Source organism: Taudactylus pleione, unplaced genomic scaffold, assembly GCF_031769625.1.
Source record: "Taudactylus pleione unplaced genomic scaffold, aTauple2 ptg000004l, whole genome shotgun sequence".
NCBI lineage: Eukaryota > Metazoa > Chordata > Amphibia > Anura > Myobatrachidae > Taudactylus > Taudactylus pleione.
Genome location: NW_028284407.1, coordinates 5,059,338 through 5,083,876, shown reverse-complemented (window position 1 = coordinate 5,083,876; position 24,539 = coordinate 5,059,338). Strand labels below are relative to the sequence as shown.

The 24,539-nt window shown below is 43.5% G+C and overlaps 1 protein-coding gene across 4 annotated transcripts in view; it reads right to left on the bottom strand.

The window, feature by feature from the left end:
- Positions 1–411: 411 nt before the first annotated feature.
- Positions 412–24,539, bottom strand: part of MAP3K20 (mitogen-activated protein kinase kinase kinase 20) — a 196,210-nt gene continuing 172,082 nt past the window's right edge. For all 4 annotated transcript variants that reach the window (XM_088471781.1, XM_088471844.1, XM_088471712.1 and 1 more), the window contains exons 17-20: positions 13,374–13,490; positions 9,752–9,826; positions 7,965–8,100; positions 412–1,284 (exon numbers count right to left, since the gene is read on the bottom strand). In XM_088471781.1, the coding sequence (XP_088327907.1) occupies positions 602–1,284; positions 7,965–8,100; positions 9,752–9,826; positions 13,374–13,490 (1,011 nt within the window). In that variant the 3' untranslated portion in view covers positions 412–601. The remainder of the gene's footprint in view (positions 1,285–7,964; positions 8,101–9,751; positions 9,827–13,373; positions 13,491–24,539) is intronic.

Sequence of the window (24,539 nt, the reverse complement as noted above, 5' to 3'; positions counted from 1 at the left end):
TCCCTTGCAGGACCCCGTGAAATAAGTTTATGTCTCAGGGAGTTCCTGCACCACATATGTTTTTATAAAGGTGGGCTCTGGATTTAGATAAAGGCTGCAAATGAATCTGGGGGCACAGGAGCCTATTTTAAATAGATGGACGTGTACCAACAGAATCTCGCACACCATGTGTACATACACAGTACATGTGGAGAGAGGGGGGGAGGGTGTGATATACAGTGTGAGCCCCCCACCATTATATGATGAGACCCCCTACCATTATAGTCCATTGACACACAGATAGAGGGTATAACAGAAGCCCCCCTAGTGCAGTCATTACTGATGGGACACTATGGCCCGTCACAGCAAAGGAGGCAGAGTGGCTCCCACAGACTTACTGTACACTGGGTTAGAATAAATAAATAACTAATATAGATCCTCAAATATAAGTCCTTTAATTTTATTCTCAAATTGCAATTTGCATAGAAACTATTTGTTTTCTGTATGGAAATATATAAATATATATAAAAAATGCTATGATACATTTTTGAGGTTAAGTCAAATTAAATTAGATAAAATTCTAGCATCTTTGAAAATAAATAGTAGGCGTAAATTGTTACTACTAACGACTGCGACCAGACACCTTTGGCCTATCTTTTTTCGACTTGCTTGTTGTCGGTGGTTTATGGCCTTTTTTGGAATATTCTACCTTTATCCATCCGCCATCATTATTAACCTTGTTATCGTCTCCGTTAGCAGCATCTGCGGTGGGCACTGGCATTCCTGGTATTGGCCGGTGTTGGATTTGGCTCGTTCTATGAGGTTTGTATTCATGGGACCTGGGCGCATTTTGTGCTGTTGTATAGGACTTGTAATATTTCCCATTGCTTGCTTGAGGGCTTTTCCCTCCACTTCTCCTTTGCATGGATGTGCTGTGAACATTTTGGTGGTAATAGGAATTATTTGCCCTGCTTCGGACTCGCTCTCTCTCAGATGGGCTGTCGGAAGCTGTACTAGACGCGCTGCTGCCTTTAGAACTTTGGATAGACAGGGAAGACAAATTTTTAGTCATCCCGAAAAGCGTTGGTGACGAGCTGCGGGAGTAATTGATAGGAGTGACTTGTAATGTTGAGGTGGAACGAGTCCGCTTGACAGCAGCAGCGTAGGATTCTTGGTTATGGAGGTATGGCAAAATCTGAGATAGATTAGTAAGGCTGGAGGACTGAGAGCCAGATAGATGCTGGGTAGACCTATTAATGGCCATCTGACGCATCCTTAGTGTATAGATCCACTGGCAGTCAACACCTGCAGGAATTCAAAATTTCATTAATGACAGCAGATAATATTTAAATAAATTTATATATATTTTTTTTTCACTAGACAACTCCCCTTTAATACAGTCAGGTGCATAAATATTGGGACATTGACAGAATTGTCATATTTTGGCCTCTATTCACCACCACAATGGCTTTGAAATGAAACAAACAAGATGTGCTTTAACTGCAGACTTTCAGATTTAATTTGAGGGTAATTACATCCAAATCAGGTGAACGGTGTAGGAATTACAATGGTTTCTATATGTGCCAAACACTTTTTAAGGGGCTAAAAGTAATGGGACTATCAACTCAAACGCTATTTCATGGACAGGTGTGGACAATTCCCTCGTTATTTCATTATCAATTAAGCAGGTAAAAGGTCTGGAGTTGATTCTAGGTGTGACATTTGCATTTGGAATCAGTTGCTGTCGACTCTCAATATGAGATCCAATGAGCTGTCACCATCAGTGAAGCAAGTCATCATTAGGCTGAAAAATCAAAACAAACCCATCAGAGAGATAGCAAAAACATTCTTAAAAAGAAAGAATGCACCGGAGAGCTCAGCAACACCAAAAGACCCGGTAGACAACGGAAAAGAACTGTGGTGGATGACAGAAGAATTATTTCCCTGGTGAAGAAAACCCCTTCACAACAGTTGGCCAAATCAAGAACACTCTCCAGGAGGTAGGTGTATATGTGTCAAAGTCAACAATCAAGAGAAGACTTCACAAGAGTGAATATAGAGGGTTCACCACAAGATGTAAACCATTGGTGTGCCTCAAAAACAGGAAGACCAGATTAGAGTTTGCCAAACAACATCTTAAAAAGCCATTACAGTTCTAGAACAACATCCTATGGACAGATGAGACAAAGATCAACTTGTACCAGAGTGATGGGAAGAGTATGGAGAAGGAAAGAAACTGCTCATGATCCAAAACATACAACCTCATCAGTGAAGCATGGTGGTGGTAGTGTCATGGCGTGGGCATGTATGGCTGCCAATGGAACTGGTTCCTTTGTATTTATTGATGATGTGACTGCTTACAAAAGCAGCAGAATGAATTCTGAAGTGTTTCATTGAAATATTATTTGCTCATATTCAGTCAAATGCTTCAGAACTCATTGGACGGCGCTTCACAGTGCAGATGGACAATGACCCGAAGCATACTGCAAAAGCAACCAAAGAGTTTTTTAGGGCTAAATAGTGGAATGTTATGCAATGGCCAAGTCAATCCCCTGACCTGAATCCGATTGAGCATGCATTTCACTTGATGAAGACAAAACTGAAGGGAAATTGCCCCAAGAACAAGCAGGAACTGGATATTTGCAGTAGAGGCCTGGCAGAGCATCACCAGGGATGAAACCCAGCGTCTGGTGATGTCTATGCGTTCCAGACTTCAGGCTGTAATTGCCTGCAAAGGATTTGCAACAAAGTATTAAAAAGTGAAACTTAGATTTAGGATTGTTTAGTTTGTCCCATTACTTTTGGCTCCTTAAAAAGTGGGAGGCAGATATAGAAACCGTTGTAATTCCTACACCGTTCACCTGATTTGGATGTAATTACCCTCAAATTAAATCTGAAAGTCTGCAGTTAAAGCACATCTTGTTTGTTTCATTTCAAAGCCATTGTGGTGGTGAATAGAGGCCAAAATATGAAAATTCTGTCAATGTCCCAATATTTATGCACCTGACTGTATAACATGACCTGCAATGGAACAAATCAGGGCTCCCCTGGGAATTTGCTGCAAGCTCAAGATGTTGGTATACTGAATCTGTACAGGGTCTTTTTTAAAGAGCTCCAGAAAGCTTCATTATTAAAGACTGGATGGAGAGTAATACTTTGCTGTGAGCTGCGGCAAAGATAACAGGTCGTGGCACTGGACCCCTTTCTTCCATCTCACCTACATTATTTGTCCAAAATTTGACATCCTCTTTAAAAAGGAAAAAAATAAATATTAATCTCTGTCGAAATATCCAACAACTTTTCCTGTGTCTTGACTTGCAAATGAATAATATTCAAATGCGGGAATCTGAACTTCATATTTTGCATTAAAATGCAAATAAAGTGTTGCAAAAGATGCCACTTGTAATTAACATCAATAAAACTTCATTTACAAATACAAAATAATGCTCGATACTCTTTACTTTTACACTGTACATTATTTACCTCCCAGGGAGCAACAGCGCCCCTTTGTGGCAACTCGGAAAGTTTTTAACTTATTTATTCATAAAGTTCTATATGCTTAAAAAAAAAAAATCAGCTGGAAATCTGGAACACTGTATATTAGTATATTAATATATTCATTTCATATTGTCCACATAGCGCTGTTTTCCTGTTTTAGTTGCAAATCTGGAACACTGTGGACCCTGCAAATGGTTGTTTCCTAGAAAACGATTTATGCACTATACAATTTTCTTCTATGCAAAATTGTATTATTGCATATAAAGTAATAGCAAACCATGTGCCTAACATTAAAGATAAAAATTAGATAGACTACAAATAGAGAAATATAAACATGTACTGTACAGTATATCAGGACAAGGTATTGTTGATATGTATTTAACAAAGAGAGAAACCGGACAATTTTTAATTTTATAAAAGTGATTTTCACCACTGAGGTTTGTGATCTCCAGTTACTGGCATAATAATGATACTGGACTGGAAGTGGCTTTAATAGAAGCTGACAAATAAAATGCTACACTAAAAGTGCTACATTTTTATTATTTATATTGGACTAGTCTACTGAGTCCAACCAGGCCTCAAAGGACATTTGCAGGCATCGTATGTGCTTATACGATGACCAAAACTATTGGGATATTTGTTAGGACTGCTCTGTTTACTCATGCAGTGGTTTCCTCAGTTTCCTCAGTATCCGGTCTTTAGATCTACAATAAAAAGGTAGACAATGTTTAGGTAGACACCACAAGTTAGACAAGCAATAGGTCGACAGGGACACAAAGGTTGACAGGGTCAATAGGTTGACAGATACAAATGGTCACCATTGTCAAAAGGTCGACATACAAATGGTCGACGCAAGGTGGTCGGCACATTTTTTGTTTTGTTTGTTAGGGTTAGACACTTACCGGAGGGTTAGGCACTTACCCCGGCGGTTAGGGTTAGGCACTGGAAGGGATGGTTAGGGTCAGGCACCTACCCCGACGGTTAGGCGCCAGGGGGTAGGGTTAGGCACCAAGGGGAGGGTTAGGGTGAAGATTAGGGCTAGAAAACAAAAAAAAGTGTTGACCATTTTTGTGTCGACCTTTTTTGACTCTGTCGACCATTTGTACATGTCGACCTTCTTACATGTCAACCTTTAGCGTGTCGACCTATTGCCTGTCTAACTTGTGGTGTCTACCTAAACATTGTCTATCTTTTCACTGTAAATCTTTGATCCACACCTGGTTTCCTCCTGCATGATTCCATACATACATGGACCTGCGTTATCTGCTGGGTTAGAGCAGGTGTCCTATCAGCCACTTTGGTAACCGTTCAGTACAGCCTAGTTTACTCTCCAACTCGTCCAGGCTGTAATGGCTCTAGAAGCAAGCATTACTCAGCCCAGCAAGTTTAAAGCTTTCCTGAAAAGTGGGGGTTTGGGGTAATAGATGTACAGATTTACCAGCTGGGGAGAACTTTTTTGAGTGTTTCCCCAAGTCCCCATTTAAAGCTCAGGGTCTATTTACTGAAGAAGTTGAATTTAACACATTGCTACCATTGAAAGGTCATATCACAACTCCAATATCCTTTCACGGGGATGTAGTTACCATCCCGGTGGTCGGGATGCAGACGCACAGAATAACGGCGCCGGAATCCTGACAGCAGTCAGAATCCTAGCTCTAGAATCCCGACCGCCGGCATCCCAACTTTAAGTATTAGGGTTAGGGGGAGTGTTAGGTTTAGGGGTTAGGCACTATGTGGAGGGTTAGGGTTAGGCTGCGGGAGGAGAGGGTAAGGGTTAGGCTGTGGGGTTAGGGATTAAAGATAGGCTACTTATGTTCAGGCATGGGATTCTGACTGTCGTGATGCCGATGTCGGTATTCTGACCACCGGCATCCCAACCCCCGGGATCCCATACCCAACCCCTTTCTTGAGCATGGTAAACATGAATGACTGCGCTTCCTTTTGGAGAAAGCAGGCTGGGGAATTGGTAGCTGGTCTTGAGGAGAAGGAACAAATGCCATGTATTTAGCACCCAGGTTGTAATCAGGCCCAAGCTGTAAGAAGCAGCAATTCTACCAGCATCATCTTTATCTCGTATAATCGCTAACATTAGCTGATACAATGATATATGATTTGTTCTATAGGGCCGAATTAAATTAGAGGCGAAAAGCTGCGATCGGCGAAAAACATTCCGTGATGCGATGTATTCGCCACTTTCCAAATTATCGCCCTATTCAGTTCCAGGACGTTTTCGCATGTGCGAAAACTCCATAGGCAAAATAAGGTGAAAAAGTTTCTCCACCCAAAGGCAGAAGAAAAGATGTGCAAAATCCCTATTTTTGAGTAAAAATACGGAGGCTTGGTTCAGAACCCTTTCGGCAACCCCCCCAGTGACTAATTACGAAAACAAAAATATATACTGTATATTTTAATTCGCCCTAAACAAAGACAATGGAAAAAGTGTTTGAAAATGGGGCTAAAGTACTGGGATAGGTATATTGGGGTGTTCTATGGGAATCGGTATGTGTTCAAATCCCAAAGCCGGAAGACCGGCCAGAGTAAGTAATTCAACTATTCCTAACCCTCTCCTCCCCCAAACCTTTCCTTAGGGGTGCCTAACCTCCTACCCTAGTGCCTAACCCTAACCTCACCCCGTAGGTGCCTATACCTAACCCCCTCATCCCCACACCCTAAACCTAACCCTCCTGGGGGGGTGCCTAACCCTAACCCTCCCTTCCCCTAGCCTAACCCTCCCATGGGATGCCTAACCCTAAGTTCCCCCTGGGAGCCCCTAACTTAACTCACCCACCCCCACCGCATCTGTCCGCTTCCGGGTTACCTTCGGTCGGTATGCCGGGATAATGATAGGTGTCGGGATTTTGACACCTATCATTAATCCCTTTCAGGATTTGACAGTCGGGAGGCCGGCGGTCGGCATTTCAACCGCCGACTTCCTGACTACATACCGTTCTATGGATGGGACAGGCATTGTTAGGATTGCAGGAGGCTGCAGCAGGTGTTGTTTTTTAAATTTTTTAAATCTGCACTTTACAGACACACAAATATACTAGCACCCATTTTAATGTACCCCCAATTTAAATACAGCAATTATTTTTCACAAAAACCACTGATTTATATAATTTTTCCACACTTATGCAAATATGCTTATAACAGCCCTTTGACTCAATATAAGATCCCTAATTAATTTTATTAGGGCTATTAATACACTTCTATATTGATTCCCCGGGTCAGTGAGGCTTTTTAGCGGTTACAGACCGATTTCCCCCAAAAAACCTGTCCTTTTCACTAGTTTCTCTATTCGCTGCAGTCGCACATATGCGTTTTCTACTGTTTTGCAAGTGAATAGGGCAAAAGTGGGAGCGCGCGTTGCGTAAGTACAGATGTGCCCACATACATCTATACTCTGTGCCCTACAAGTCGGGCCACACACAACGCGGGAGCTCAGTGTGCGTCTTATTTGCACAACGATGCAATAGATAGCACAAGCAGCTTCTGCTGCTTTATATGATATGAAGCATGCCGGTGTTCTCTGAGCGAGTGCGGGTGTATCTGAATGTGAAATGCTACGTTACAGTGTCAGCGGCTGTAACACTGTAACGTAGCATGTCGCATGCAGATACACCGGCAGACGCACAGAGGCCCTGATTCAGAGCCGGACGCTCTGACAGAGCGCTCACTCTGAAGCAGGGCGTCTTTTTTTATGGAGCGGCCTCCTGGCAGCTCGCATTGCTGTGGGTTGCCACCCACAGCTAATGCGAGTGTCCATGATGATTGTCGCGATGGTCACCATCGGGCTTGCGACGAGACCCTTGTGGTAGGGTCTCGTTGCCGCAAGCCCGAGAGAATTCGGCTCCAACAGAGCCGAAATCTCTCCCACTGACATCACTCGTGATGTCAGTGGGGCCCGCCCCAAACGAAGGCGTTCACATGGGAACGCTTCCGTTTGGGCAGCCACTCCCCCGGCCCGCCCACCAAAGGGGGCGTGCTGTCACTCAACATCGACAGCACGCCCCCTTTGGTACGAGACCTGGAGCGACAGCTTGGCCGTTGCTATCCGGGTCTCGCGCATGCGCACGACGGAGCCGGCTCTGTCGTGCGCATGCGCTCTGGGCCACCATCGACCTGGTTGCGAACGGTCAGCACTTGCGACCGGGCCTGAATCAGGCCCAGAGAACATAGGCATGCTGCATATCATTTTAATCAGCGGAAGCTGGTTGTACTATCTATTCACATCATATTGTGTATAAGATGCATTTGAAGGCAACAAGACGCACGGAAAGACGCTCGGCGCTGAGTCACGCAACTGCATGGTGCAACTAGAAGGGCTGTTTAACGCGCCAGAAGGCTAGATGTATGTGGAGTTGTGGACCCATCTGTAGGTGAAAACTTCGCCTCCAAACAGGCGAATGAGGCAAAAACATCACGCTTATCGCCGATCTTGGCTTTTCGCCGCTAATTGAATACAGGCCATAATTGGAGAATCTTACTGGAATCGTTGCTAAGCTTGTTCTCGGAGTTTAGCTGCTTTATTGCGAGTTGGACTGACTTTACCGCGTCTTCTTTCTTCTTGTTCCAGTGAATTTTATGAATGTGTTTTGTTAATTTAGGCGTTCTGACATCACTCTGTTAAAAGAAAAAGAACCAATTAATGAAAAAAAAAAAGAATGCTCAATAAACATTCCACATATGATTAACCAAAACAACAGCAAAAAAACAGTCTTGAAATCCCTCCCCGTCATTCTGGCTATCCTACTGACAGTATGGGTTTTCAGATTATTGCCTAAGTGTCTGGCAGAGTATTTATAGTGCACCGTATTATGTAAATGTGCACAAAAGCTTAAAGGAAAAGATCACTGGTTATACGTTTCTTATTTTTCCTCAATAATCTTTGTAAATCGGTTGTGTCACCAATATTCAGGAGGGGCAGGATTGCACTAAGCAGACACAGCCATCGCTGGAGGACATTTTGCTGCATTGGAACACAACAATGATACACAGTTTATTATTATACAGTGGAGCAGATATAATCATCTGGGGATGTGGTTTCCACTGAATGTGATATTGAGATTTCATAACAGAAATAATGAAGAGTAATGGTGGGTACACAGTGTACGATATACAGTTCGTACAGCTGACAAGCGATATATCATTCAGTTCATCTGCAGGTGTGTACACATCATTCACATATCTGTGAACGACGTCGTTCACAGATATATCACATGGGACGTGGAGCATTGAAGGTGCAATATATAGTTCAGATATCTTGTGCGCATCAGCCTGTGTGAACGGACTACCGACCGACCCATATGCTGGCCGCTGGAACCGCCGGCAATAAAGTTAACACTGATTCCTCTGGCCAAACATATCGGTCAGCCGATTGATAAGAGTATATGCACAGGCACATACGTACTGAATCTATCGGTGGGTAGGCCGTTCTGTCGTCCAAGTGTGTCCCCCAGATATCAATAATACACATTGTCGCAGAGATTCAGAATATTTCAATAGTCTTTCAACTTGTCTGTCCTTTTACACATACAGACTTTTTAAAAATCATTGTTGTTATTTTTTAAAATATGCACATTGTAAATGACTTATGGCATACAACAAATGTGATCGCAGCTGGGATTTTACATGGAACGCAGCTGTGATAATATACTAATGCCTGCAAAAGCACAGCCAGCCCCCAAACACTCACAGCCTGTCACTCACTCTGCAATGGATTCCTCTGTGCGTCCATAATCGCAATGCGATAGCCGTGCGTGCGCAGTCTGGTTTATATGCAGGGGCAATGGCAAATAATCCCCCAATTGGTGTAAATCGCAGAATTGCGGCCGCTGCTAAATCTGGGCCTTAGATAATTATAACAGGAAACATTCCCATGGTATAACTAGCGCCCCTCAGACAAGGTCGTACAAAGAGAATCGCAGCTTTTGGAACTCACAGCCTTGTAAGAGTGGGATACCAGCATCAGAAGGGTAAACACGCGTTATATGTCATTCATTCAACGCGCTGTTAGTAATAAGCCGCTTCCGGAATAACAGCATGTTTTTGTAAGATTACAATATGTTATATGTTACAAAAATATTTATTCATGCATGTTATCTGATGGTTGTATTGTAGCACGATAATGGAATAATGGTTTACAAACTAAAAATATGCACCTGTGCATTAACCCTTTCACACAAGATACATACATAAAATCGGATTATAGGCTAAATAACATGTTTGCTGCATGAGTTATCGGACCCTTAGTGATGGTATGTGAATAACTTACCTCATATGTCACAGTGCATTCTACACACTCATTGTCTGTTATTCCCACAATCCACTTCTCCATTACAAATGGTGGCTGGAAAGAAGAATGAACCAAATATTCAGAAGGCTACAAATCAGTTATTTATAAGTCCTAGTCAGTGCACATGTATGTAATGTAGTTATTGATCATGTGCACATACAACCTGTAAATAGCTTACCTGCTCACTAACGTTAAAATCCATTCTTTGGGCCGTATTCAATTAGCCGTGATAATTTTGCCGACTTAGTCTGTTTTGGACGCGAAAACTTTTTGTGCAGGGCCCCGCTTTACGCCCTATTCAATTCCAAAGGACACGAAAACGGGACCCGGCTTACGCAAACAGGCGAAAAGTGCGGAAATCAGCCTGGCACCCCCCAAAAGATGCACTAACATTGGGGATCAATGTAGATGCCCCCGAATAGCCCCGCTGAAGGTACTGGGGTACTTAAATGCTCTCAATAGCTGCCAATTAGCGTCTTTGCACAAGTGGTGAAGAATAGCATTTAGCAGTGTTTTAAGGAGAAAATAACTAGTCCCAGCGAATTTGGGTTACATGAAAATGGGTGAAAATGGGTGCTAGCATGGTTAAAAGTCGCAAAAGTGAAGTTTTAAAAAACGGGAAAAAAAACGCACCTTCGGCAAGCACATACAATTCAAAAAAACACCTCCCCCATACTTCCAGGCCCCCCAAAAGCTTATTTCGCTAGTTTTTAAGTTTGTACCCCGACTTTGATTTATTTTTTCACCCCCTAAGTCATTTTTTGGGGTGTTCATTTCTTTTTAGGATTTTTTTGACGCAGTTATGCATTGGGAAGCTGTCCCAATGGTGCTGAGTGGTTTCCCGATGTCTGCACCATAAAACCGCAATTCTGCACTTTTTTTCACCACCTATTCATAGGCGAATCTTTTTCGCCTATTACATTGCATTGCGTTTTCGCGTCCACGAAAAGTATTTGGAATTGAATACAGCAACACTTTCCCGCCTGGCGAAATGACGTCATCCGCGAAACGCTTTCGGCGAAAATGGCTTTTCGCGTCTAATTGAGTATGGCCCATAGTATTTACCTACCGGAGAGCTGCTGCAGCACCCGTGCACTAATTGGGCACACCCTTGCTATGTTGGTGATTTTTTCGTTTTAGGGCCAGATTCAATTAGGTGTGATAAGTGCCGTTTTCGTGGTAAATTATTGCACCCGCGATAATATAGTTTTTGCGCCTGCGATAATCGAATAGTGAGAAACAGGTGAAAAGTTTTCACCATCTCGGACCAGGTGAAAAAAAAAGAAGCAAAATCCCTATTTTTGCCTATATATGTGGGGATTTCTTTCAGAACCCTTTGGACTCTCTCAAAAGGGTTTAACATAATGGGTCTGGTATTTCGGGGGGCTATATGGATGTGTCAAGTGTTTTAAACATTGCACGTGGTTGCAGCATGCATTTTTTAACGGTTTTTAAAAGTGCCCTTTTATGACACAAAAATATACTTGCACCCATTTTAACATACCCCCAATTTATGTGGAACAGTAATTTCCTGTAAAAAAATTAGCTGTCTATAATTTTTAAAAAATTTTTATATACGCAAATTACCGCCAACCGACGCAATTTAAGTACCCAAAATACCTTTATTACAGCCAATAATACACTTCTAAATTAATTTCTGATGTACGTCAGCCATTTTTTGGGGGACAGATGCAATTTCCTGCATGTCCTGACTGTTTCACCTATTTTCGCCTGTTTTTTTTATCGCACCTACCCGTCTTCGCCTGTTTTTTTTTTTTGGGGGCAAAAAACAGGAGCGCGCATGTGAAAATCAGCCGATTTCCCGGCTAATTGAATCCGGCCCGGTGTGCCGAGTGCCCTAAACCCCAAAATCATACTTGTTGACTTCCTGGCTGCCCCCTCGCACCAGGTGTGCTCAGCAGGGGGGGGTTGTGTCACAGAAAACAGGGTGTGCGTGATAACGCATTTGCGACATCGCGGCGCCATCCCCTGCTACACAATACCTCAATTACCGGCATTGTAAAGCGAGGAGGTCCACAACAACGCGATTCAGTGCAAATTGCGTCATTGGCTGCCTGGACCACCCATTTTTGCTCTGTAAATGGCCGGCTGGGGGTGGATAGCGGCCGGCTCCGGGAGACAAGCACCACTTCCACCACTCTACTTTCAGGAGCCTCCTGGATGCTCTGGGAGAGTAAGCAGGTATGCCCAAAAGCCAATTCTAACCAACCACAGCTCATAGCAGTGATCACTTGTAGACCATATGCTGATTAAATTATATGGTGCGCTATGGACTAACCCAAAGTAAACCAGCTTATGGGCCTGATTCAGAGGTGCATGCTATTGCAGTCACCGGCTTTTTGTGGAGTCACAGCGGCAGTAATATGCAAATGCTAGTTTCAGCCTCCCCCTTGTGTACTAGCGAGCGCCGGAATGTGCAACCCCTGAGATGTGCAGTATCAATGCACGGAGTAACTCCGCCGGTGGTTCTAGACAGCTCACCATCAGTGCACCATCGTGTCTGCCACTGACTCTTGCATCTGCCTAAGGCAGGTGCAGTGTCTCTGTCTGAACGTGGCCTCCGTGGAAAGGGCTCTGCGTCTGAGAAAGCAGCTGCTTTCACTGATGCGCCCATGGCACTCCCATAACACGCCCATAAGATGGCCTTTTTTTGTTTGCGTTCGCTTTATCCCACCTCCCAGTCATCACCCAGGAACGCCCATGTTTTTGCCTCGCCATTCCTAATGCCAGTGCTCCCACATGCAACAGTGCATCTGCGCGTACTCCCAGGGGAACACATGCACCATAGGGGCCTTCAGATTATTCTGCGCTTGTGTAGTAGCAAATAAACGCTCAACTGCACAAACATCTGCATTGCCTCCACCTCTGCCTCAGCACCGCCGTCTGTCATTTGTTCAGCACAGAGCTAAGATCAGATTGTTTGCTAATCCCAGCAAATGTCTGCAAATTGCAGACCCCACAGTAAAACATGCTTGGAAAAGAGCAACCAAGCGTTACTGCCTGAATAGAACATTGTTATTACTGCACAAATGTTTTAAGCTAAATCAAAGAACAATAAAATAGAATAAGCAACATCTATAACATGTCCTATTAGAAAGCTGATTCTAAATGAAGAAAATATTTATCGTCAACATCACACTTTGGAAACATTAATTATACTTCATTTTGTTTTAATTCTAGCACCCTGCTCCTGCTACAACCTGTGCAGTTCCTCTCTCCTGCCTGGCAACAAACTGCTGAGGTACATACCAGAGTGTGCTAGAAGCACCAGAGCAGAGAGCAACACCCCAGGCAGGAAAGAGGAACTGCACTAGTTGTGACAGGTGCAGGGTGCTAGAATGAACACTATACATATAATTTCCGAGTGGCAATGCCACAATGCTTCTGAAATGTATGTGTGAGTCATATATACATCAAATTAAATATTTACACTTTTTAACATTTTATAATTAACACCTATTGGTACACTGTACAATATAATAAGGATTTTGAAATAACAATATGAAAAATAAAATAACACCGGACGCTGCTAGTTGCTCAGTAGAGGAATACACAAGCCTTTAGTATCCCTATAACTTACTTTGGACATCCTTAGAACTTCGGCATCTGGTTGGTTTCTGCTAAATGTCACATCCTTTATGTATGTTATAGCAATTTCATCTCCATCTAACTCCATGTACATTTTCCATTTACTATCCTGAAATTAAGATAAACTGTTTTAATTTGGAAAGAAGAAAATGCCCCCACATTTGTTTCTCATATATATTATATTTAAAGAGATGACACAATTTAAGACATAAACAAGCTCGGTACATACATATAATGGATCGTAGAGCTGTATGGAAAAACAAGGCAATATATTGGGAATATGGTTTCCATGACAAATAATTCATGGTTGTTTTACTAGACCTACTATAGCACTTGGATGGGAATATCATTAGCCTTTGTGAAATGCATTTGGAGATCACAATTACGATAATGAATCAGGATGTATCACTTCAGCTCCGCCATTGATAATAATACAAAACACCAGCTAAGAGATACAACAGTTGTCTCCTGATTCTCAAATATTACGAAATGTCAATGGTGTATATTGTTCTGACTGGTATTATTTCATTCTTGGTTATTTCATGGAAAGTTATGTAGATGATGAGCGACTGCCGTTCTGAGATATATTTATTCAATTCTGTATTTTGCAAAAAAATATTTTAGTGATATACAAAAACAAGTAGTAAATCTTACATTGTACATAGTACATGTGCTATTTTAGGCAATTTTTGTGCTCGCAGTTCTTGTGCTGCAGCGACTTCTCTCAGATTCTTAATGCGAAAAAGTGCAAATGTCAGCTTGAGCTTTTCTCTTGTGTACTTCCGTGCGACAGGCCCTGCGATGCCCACTTTGAATATATGAGCAATGGTAATCTGCGCTGGTGAATCTGGTCTCCACCATCAATCGCAACATTGACTCCCCGAGCAGCACCTGCCTGACGCAGAGTCTCCCTTGTAACTTTCTCAAAATATGGCCACTGCGGCTGCGGTGCTGCGAAAGAGAACGCAGCCACTTGCTGAAACACGTCCATGACACACCCATAACACGCCAAAGCCACCTACTCTTTTTGTGATCCCTTTAGGTTACCTCCTAATCTCCACCCTGAAACGCCCATGGAGCGCAAGCCATAGTGATGTCATACGCCAGTGCACAGTAAAGGTTTTGTAGACTTTTCCAGTATGCACAGTAGCAAAACATCGCTCAACAGCGCAAGTATCAGCACTGGCTGCACCTCTGAATCAGGCCCTAGGTCAAAATACTAAGAGGGAGAACATTTGTGGTTTAATTTAGGGTAAATATGTTAACAACTAGTAGTAGTAGATTCTCTGGGTCGCTAGCTATTGTGGCCACCATGTAGCCTCTTGCCCCCCTGGGTCCCTCCAGCCCCATCCCTAAATGTACTCTCCATCCTCATGTCTCCTGTGTTTATCCAGTCTCCTGCCCCCATGTGTCTCTCCAGCCTCATGCTCTCCCCCTCTGCCTCTCCAGACTCCTGCCCTCCTGTGTCTCTCCAGCCTCATGCTCTCTCCCACTGCCTCTCCAGACTCCTGCCCTCCTGTCTCTCCAGCCTCATGCTCTTCCCCTGTGCCTCTCCAGACTCCTGCCCTCATGCTCTTCCCCTTTGTCCCTCCAGACTCCTGCCCCCGTGTCTGTCCAGCCTCATGTTCTCCCCCTGTGCCTCTCCAGACTCCTGCCCCCGTGTCTCTCCAACCTCATGCTCTGTCATAAACACGTTTAACAATTAATATTGCCCTTCCTATCATTAATAAATAATATTGCTCTCCTTATACAATTAAATAATTTCCCACTATTAATAAAATAGTATTTACCCAGTAGAGAATTATCAATGGTATCTGCCTCCTTATTCAATACATAATGACTGCCTTAATTTTAAGTGTATGATGATTCCTCTCCTCTACTGACCACACAGTTAAAAACAGCAGCTTTCTCAGCTATCTCATAGGTCACAACCACCTAATGTTTTTTTCAGTGAATTCACTGGCAGGCTCTAAACCCGCCGCTTAGTATATCTGAGGTTTCTATACTTCTAATGGGAAAAAAAATAATGGTAATGTTCAATTATATTCTAATTGAAAGTATGGTTTCTCTGTGGTTTTGAGATATGTAAAACATAAGGATGCAATCCCACTGATACACTGCAACAAATATGCCCCCAGGTCATTCTATATTAACTTTGTAACTGTTATGAGGGGAGGATAAGAGATAACTGTATTATAAACCTTTGGATAGGTATTACGGGTCAGTCAGAAAAAGTCTTGTTCAAAGGGTTGTGACTGAAATAATAATAATAATAATAGGTTTGTCTATATTACCAGGAGTGATCAGACCATGGCATATGTGCCTACTTTGAAGTAATTTCTGGGAGACTCCGAAATTTGGGGGAGTTTTCCCAGGTGCCAGGGCCCAGGAGCATAGAGGATCCTCCTGCATCCCGTCCATGACTACTAGGAGAGTAGAGGACCCTCCTGCATCCCGTCCATAACTCCTAGGAGAGTAGAGGACCCTCCTGCATCCCGTTCATGACTACTAGGAGAGTAGAGGACCCTCCTGCATCCCGTCCATGACTACTAGGAGAGTAGAGGACCCTCCTGCATCCCGTCCATGACTACTAGGAGAGTAGTCGACACTCCAGCATCCTGTAGATCCTGGAAGAGTAGATGACCATCTGGCTTCCCACACACGGCTCCCGAGAGTGTAGATGACTCTCCTGCATCCGGTACACAGCTACCGGGATAGTAGACTACCCTCTCGCATACAGTCAACTTCTACACTGATTAGCAGGTATAAGTTGCAGTGGGCAGGACTTTGATGCCACGCCCTCACCCCTCACACCCACATCGCACAGAACAGAATAAGCAAAAGTAGGTACAGTAAGTATGGACCATAAGATAGGGCATATGTATATGTCTGCAATCTCTGGTTTAGGTAGTTATAAAATCTATTATAGTATAAACAGGATCAAGAGGAATGCAAATGAAATTAACTGGGTATGGGGTGCAAGACCCACTATGTATTAATCAAATGTAAGCAGTGAAGCTGGCAATGAAGCCAGTAGGAAGCCATTGGGAATGTTTTAGTGGTTACAGAACACTGGTAAGCGCTCCAAGACTAAACTGAAGTTGCCTCCTAGAAGAACTCCTTCCTGAAAATATTCTACAGCATTCGGTAATATAATGAGCAGAGGGATCAGACCTGTGCTTGGCAAGTAAATGCTGGCAAGGGTAACAACAGACAAACAGAAACCAGCTATCTGGATTGAAAAGTATTTTGAAACATATGAAAGTGATTTATTCATTTGGGCAAACTATGCTCACAAACATAGGTTTCTTGCATGTAGGCAATAACTGCCAAGCCAGAGATGGTAAGGCCAGGGAAACCCTGAAGTGTGCCTGGTAATAATAATATGGCTGACAATAGGGAACATGTACCAATTTGACTAGCAAAAGCCGCTACAATGAATTTAGACGCAGTCCGGCTACTAACAAGAGAGAATAGTAACATACAGTGGGCATCTATATGGGAAAACTAAGAGAAGGTGAAGGAGTCTGAACGATCAGCACAAGCAAACCTACAGTAGGTATACATGAGATCAGTAGTGGGTGTTCAAGAGCAACATAACAACTATAATATTACAATCATGTTTACATACCTGCAGAGATAGAATGATTTAAATTGCTTATGAACAACTATATATGACAATATGAGTAGAGGGCAAACAAATCTCACAAACCTTGGCTGAAGAGAAGATCGCAAGAACATAGCATATAGACAATGTCAACGGCATCTCAACAATGTGTGTGTGATTATGTGTGTGGTGTATGTGTGCTTGGGGTGTGTGTGTGTGATTATGTGCGTGTGTGATTATGTGTGTGGGGAGAGTGCGTGTGTGATCAATTTATGTGTGTGGGGAGTGTGTGATTATGTGTGTGGGGAGTGTGTGATTATGTGTCTGTGTGATTATGTGTGTGGGGAGTGTGTGATTATGTGTGTGGGGAATGTGTGATTATGTGTGTGGGGAGTGTGTGATTATGTGTCTGTGTGATTATGTGTGTGATTATGTGTGTGGGGAGTGTGTGATTATGTGTCTGTGTGATTATGTGTGTGATTATGTGTGTGGGGAGTGTGTGATTATGTGTCTGTGTGATTATGTGTCTGTGTGAATATGTGTGTGGGGAGTGTGTGATTATGTGTGTGTGATTATGTGTGTGGGGAGAGTGTGACTATGTGTGGGGAGTGTGTGATTATGTGTGTGTGATTATGTGTGTTGGGAGTGTGCATGTGTGATTATGTGTGTGCGTGTGTGATTATGTGTGTGGGGAGTGTGCGTGTGTGATTATGTGTGTGGGGAGTGTGCGTGTGTGATTATGTGTGTGGGGAGTGTGTGATTATGTGTCTGTGTGATTATGTGTGTGGGGAGTGTGTGATTATGTGTGTGGGGAGTGTGTGATTATGTGTCTGTGTGATTGTGTGTGGGGAGTGTGTGATTATGTGAGTTTGGAGTGTGTGATTATGTGTCTGTGTGATTATGTGTGTTGGGAGTGTGCGTGTGTGATTATGTGTGTGGGGAGAGTGTGACTGTGTGTGGGGAGTGTGTGATTATGTGTCTGTGTGATTATGTGTGTGGGGAGTGTGTGATTATGTGTCTGTGTGAATATGTGTGTGGGGAGTGTGTGATTATGTGTGTGTGATTATGTGTGTGGGGAGAGTGTGACTGTGTGTGGGGAGTGTGTGATTATGTGTGTGTGATTATGTGTGTGTGATTATGTGTGTTGGGAGTGTGCGTGTGTGATTATGTGTGTGGGGAGTGTGCGTGTGTGATTATGTGTGTGGGGAGTGTGCGTGTGTGATTATGTGTGTGGGGAGTGTGTGATTATGTGTCTGTGTGATTATGTGTGTGGGGAGTGTGTGATTATGTGTGTGGGGAGTGTGTGATTATGTGTCTGTGTGATTGTGTGTGGGGAGTGTGTGATTATGTGAGTTTGGAGTGTGTGATTATGTGTCTGTGTGATTATGTGTGTTGGGAGTGTGCGTGTGTGATTATGTGTGTGGGGAGAGTGTGACTGTGTGTGGGGAGTGTGTGATTATGTGTCTGTGTGATTATGTGTGTGAGGAGTGTGTGATTATGTGTCTGTGAATATGTGTGTGGGAAGTGTGTGATTATGTGTCTGTGTGATTATGTGTGTTGGGAGTGTGCGTGTGTGATTATGTGTGTGGGGAGAGTGTGACTGTGTGTGTGGAGTGTGTGATTATATGTGTGTGGGGAGTGTGTGATTATGTGTGTTGGGAGTGTGCGTGTGTGATTATGTGTGTGGGGAGTGTGCGTGTGTGATTATGTGTGTGGGGAGTGTGCGTATGTGATTATGTGTGTGGGGAGTGTGCATGTGTGATTATGTGTGTGGGGAGTGTGTGATTATGTGTCTGTGTGATTATGTGTGTGGGGAGTGGTGATTATGTGTGTGGGGAGTGTGTGATTATGTGTCTGTGTGATTATGTGTGTGGGGAGTGTGTGATTATGTGTGTGGGGAGTGTGTGATTATGTGTCTGTGTGATTATGTGTGTGGGGAGTGTGTGTTTATGTGTGTGGGGAGTGTGTGATTATGTGTCTGTGTGATTATGTGTGTGGGGAGTGTGTGATTATGTGTGTGGGGAGTGTGTGATTATGTGTCTGTGTGAATATGTGTGTGGGGAGTGTGTGACTATGTGTCTGTGTGATTATGTGTGTGGGGAGTGTGTGATTATGTGTGTGGGGAGTGTGTGATTATGTGTCTGTGTGATTATGTGTGTGGGGAGTGTGTGATTATGTGTGTGGGGAGTGTGTGATTATGTGTCTGTGTGATTATGTGTGTGGGGAGTGTGTGATTATGTGTGTTTGGAGTGTGTGATTATGTGTCTGTGTGATTATGTGTGTTGGGAGTGTGCGTGTGTGATTATGGTGGGGAGAGTGTGACTGTGTGTGGGGAGTGTGTGATTATGTGTCTGTGTGATTATGTGTGTGAGGAGTGTGTGATTATGTGTCTGTGAATATGTGTGTGGGAAGTGTCTGATTATGTGTCTGTGTGATTATGTGTGTTGGGAGTGTGCGTGTGTGATTATGTGTGTGGGGAGAGTGTCTGTGTGATGTGTGTGGGGAGTGTGTGATTATGTGTGTGGGGAGTGTGTGATTATGTGTCTGTGTGATTATGTGTGTGGGGAGTGTGTGATTATGTGTGTGGGGAGTGTGTGATTATGTGTCTGTGTGATTATGTGTGTGGGGAGTGTGTGATTATGTGTGTTTGGAGTGTGTGATTATGTGTCTGTGTGATTATGTGTGTTGGGAGTGTGCGTGTGTGATTATGGTGGGGAGAGTGTGACTGTGTGTGGGGAGTGTGTGATTATGTGTCTGTGTGATTATGTGTGTGAGGAGTGTGTGATTATGTGTCTGTGAATATGTGTGTGGGAAGTGTCTGATTATGTGTCTGTGTGATTATGTGTGTTGGGAGTGTGCGTGTGTGATTATGTGTGTGGGGAGAGTGTGACTGTGTGTGTGGAGTGTGTGATTATATGTGTGTGGGGAGTGTGCGTGTGTGATTATGTGTGTGGGGAGTGTGCGTGTGTGATTATGTGTGTGGGGAGTGTGCGTATGTGATTATGTGTGTGGGGAGTGTGCATGTGTAATTATGTGTGTGGGGAGTGTGTGATTATGTGTCTGTGATTATGTGTGTGGGGAGTGTGTGATTATGTGTGTGGGGAGTGTGTGATTATGTGTCTGTGTGATTATGTGTGTGGGGAGTGTGTGATTATATGTCTGTGTGATTATGTGTGTGGGGAGTGTGTGATTATGTGTCTGTGTGAATATGTGTATGAGGAGTGTGTGACTATGTGTCTGTGTGATTATGTGTGTGGGGAGTGTGTGATTATGTGTGTGGGGAGTGTGTGATTATGTGTCTGTGTGATTATGTGTGTGTGGGGGGGGGACTCTGTTCTCATAAGAGACGGAGTCACAGTTTCAGAAGAAAAGAGGGATGGCAACCCAGTATGTTTCTTAGGTTTTGTATATGACAAAACATAACAAAAAAAGCACTGGAATAAACTGTCTGCGTAAGTGAACAATTGCCAACAGGTAAAGACTAACTCATCAGCAACAGCCAACGAATCGTTCCAAGAAATACTGACATCGGCTTCAACGATGGGTAAATATTGTACAAGTAGAGTCCAAGGCTGACAAGGGAAAGGCCGAGACTCTACATGAAGTGCTGAGGATCCTGAGCCTGTCTCCTCTTCTGAGCAGGAATCCAGTGATCTGCAGATTCTTCAAGAATGCCGCATGGAGCAAGTAAAGGAATTTCCCAGTCAGGAAGATGCATCTCAGGAGGTTCGTCTGAAGCTGGAAGGTTCAATGATCGGGTGGAGAGATGCAAGGTATAAGTACACCCATTCTGTAGTGCTCTCTAATAGGGAATTAACATCTGTATGGGACGTTCCCCTATCATAGAGGATGGGACCTGGCTGTCGGGGCTTCCATGTATGCAAAGTCAGTTGAAATATGTACTTTCTTTCACACCAATATGATATAAGCAACATATAACATCTCTGGGTTGGATATTCACGTCTCCTCTAGGACATAATGCCCCATGCCTATACCGAATTACAGAGCATCGGTCCTAAGAGGGTCTCTAGATATGGGGAAGATGTATCAACCAGTGAAAGAGTGAAGAAATGGACAAGAAGTTGCCCATAGCGACCAATCAGCTTCCGACTATCATTTTATAGAATTAACTTCATAAATGCTACCTCACAGCTAATTGGTTGCTTTGGGCAACTTCTTCACTGGTCCATTCTTTTCACTGCTTGATACATCTCTCCCTATGCCCTGTAAAGACGCACATCGCTATGTAAGTGAGATGCTCTCAGATAGCCTATACATCCTGATATTATTCCTAAACTACTGTTGTCCATATCATTTTTGAAACTCTGTATAATAAAGGTGCGTACATACTGGGCGAATAAAGTGGACGACTGAACGATAACGATATCGTTATTGTTCAGTTGTCCACTTTATCGTCCATTTTTAACATAAAAACGTTGAATGATAACGACGACACGTGTTCCCGCGGGTCGTTCGTCATTATCGTTCATCGAGTAAACATGCAGGCCAACCTGACGATGTCGTCAGGTTGCTGCATGTTTGGGAATGGGGGAGGAAGCCTGGCACTGAACGATATATGTTATATGTTATATGTTTGACATTGAGCACACCTTGCCGGGGACACACTAGACGATATCGCTCAGAGAGCATATCGTCTAGTGTGTACGCTCCTTTAGTGTTTGCTTGAAGATGTTTTATCAGCCATATTAGATAAATCCAACTTCAGTACCTCTGATCCTGACTTTGGCTGTGAAACAAATGTGGCAGCGTTGACGTGAAGTAGTCATTGTAATGAGTCATGCCATAGTCTAGTTACGGTTTTGCGATATAAAACATAGCAGCTTGGGTCAGGCTGAATCATCAAACAGTATCTTTAGTAACCTCCGAGATTTACAAGTGAGTGACAGATTTGAACAGGTCCTAGTAGTTTATGGGCTGATTAGTGTCCCATGCAATTTGATTAAAGTGTCACTGAATTATTTGTGGAACTAAAAATTAACGGAAACGTTTCCCCGTTCACCATGTAGCAAAGTACTGTCTAAAGCGAATTATCATACTTTTGAGAAATACTTCTCAAGGTGCAAACTGGTACCTTACAGCTTGAATAGGAGATGGGCAGTCGTTATCATACACCCACCATGAGACATACTGCAGTATAGCGTGTAATGATTGTGAACACCTCACAGAGAGAGCAGACACCCTAGCAACCTTTATTACTAATGATTTAAAAAAATGGGGGAAAAAATCAATTTAACTTAAGACTATTACAAAATAACAATGGAAAATGAGCAGAAAACGAAGTATGTGAAAAATGATTTATTTTTTACAGTTAACAAATAGTAACTCGATACATATGTCATAGGTCAGTAGTTTTTACATATTTGCTTGCGAGGCATGCAGAGCATTGATCAACAATTAATTTCCAACTCATAGTCTACAGGAGCCTTGATTTGATGGATTAATTTAGCATAAAAATATGTGACGTGCTATGAATAATTATTTGTGCACTGCAGAATTACTCTCTCATCTATCAAGAATTATACACTTAGAGAGATTACACTTGTAACAGCAAAATCAACTCTGAAATGATTTTATGGATTGTTAATCCAGTGTGAAATCTATAGCCAACTTGTAGTCACTGGCCAGTTTCGTTTTTTTAAAAAGGAAATATATAAAATGACTTAACTGAGGAATATTCTGGATCGACAATTAAGGTGTTACCAGAAAGTGATGTTTTTAAAAATAAATAACATAGTTTGGTGTTAACTGGTAAGTAAAGGCCTATTCCTCTGTTAATGCCCCTCGATCAGCCGTCAATAATTGCAATGCACAGAAAGCATAAAACATTTTGATTACAACAAACATCTGGCCGGCTAGACCAGTTCTGTTTATGATAACCTGACCCTACGGGCTACAATTCGGAACTAGACATTATTAAATGTGTGGTTGATTTGGTCATACACATATGATGACCAAATGATGCAGACCTGATTGTGTGATCTAATGGAATTACCAAATTTTATGAAGCCTCATTGGTTATGGTCCAGTCATGACACCTAACACACCCTAATGTCCACTACATATTCTATCTTGCTTGTAACATTTAGCAAAACAACATTGTTTCCATTGTTCTTTTACTTGTGCGCATAGTTTATATAATACATATGTGTCCTCAAAAACCTAGCCTCAATACACCATGCAGTGCAAGGCGCAGGGCCGGATTAAGGGGGGGGGACAGGGGCGGTCGCCCCGGGAGGCCCCCACACACAGAGGGACGCCCACTCAAGGTCAGTGTGACCCTGCCAAGAACAGGTGTCCAGCGGCACCTGTTCCTGGATGGGAGCTCAGCTGCCGCGGCTCTGACTCCTTCTGATGCATACAGCAGCACGGCCAGTGCGGCTCCTGAGTCCCCTTATCAGCGTCACATGACACATCACGTCTGGACCGTGACACTGATGAGGGGGCTAGGGAGCAGCTCTGCCGGCAGCCGGAATCATGAGGCAAGTAGGGGCAGGGATGGAGGCAATAGGGCTCCGTGTGGCCTTGGAGGGGGGGAAGGAAACAGAAGTGGTAGGCTCCATGTGGTTTGGGGGAATTTTAAGCTCCATGTGGCATGGGGGGAGGTAGGCTCTGTGTGGCTTTGGGGGGGGGGGTTTGTATGCTCCAAAGAGACTGGGTGGGGTAGGTTCCGTGTGGCTTGAAGGGGATCCCCACTATTTAGTTGCCCTGTGGCCCCCAGAAGCCTTCATCCGGCCCTGGCAATTTGCCTGGCGTGAGTGAGCTGCATTGAGCTGTGTTGAGAATTTTCTGCTCAAATGTGCATCTTCAATAGACTTCACTTGTATACCTGTGTGTGTCTGAGTGTGATCTGTACAACGGAACTTGGCGTAAAAAAAAGCCGCGGCCACTGCATCGTAGCACTTCCTATACAAATTCAGACTCAGTTGTACACAGATATACAGGTGCCACAAATTAAAATAATAAGCGCAGTCTCGTGAAGCTCTTTTGTTGCATCGCATTGTGTCTAAGACGCACATTCGACCAATAAGAGCCACCCAAAATATGCTCAGCGCAAGCACGGGACCTGGAGCTCCAAGAAAAGGTGTTTGGCGTGATTGCAGCAGTAGAGTATGAGGTCACATCTGTATGTGCGAATATGAAGTTCAGAAGGAATACAACTATTTGTACACAATGCCCTCCGATATCCCAGGGGTGCCTCCAGGTGAGTTAGCTCTCAATTTAGAAATATATCAGGCTGGGTACTCACTACACGATGTGTGTACCCAGCAATGGCAAATGCGTTGGCATGATATATCGGGCGGTCCGTACACACTGCACAATCTGGTGTACGACCGCCCAATATATTGTTCCCCCGCAGCATCCACAGCTCTGGTGACAGGCGCCATATCATCTGATATACAGCCGATCAGAAGATGCGACCAACGGCTAATGTGAACGCATGATAGTACGTACACTGAACGATGTGGCCTACATCTCTTCCGATCCACGTCTGAACAATATATGCTCCAATATATCTCTTAGTATGTACCA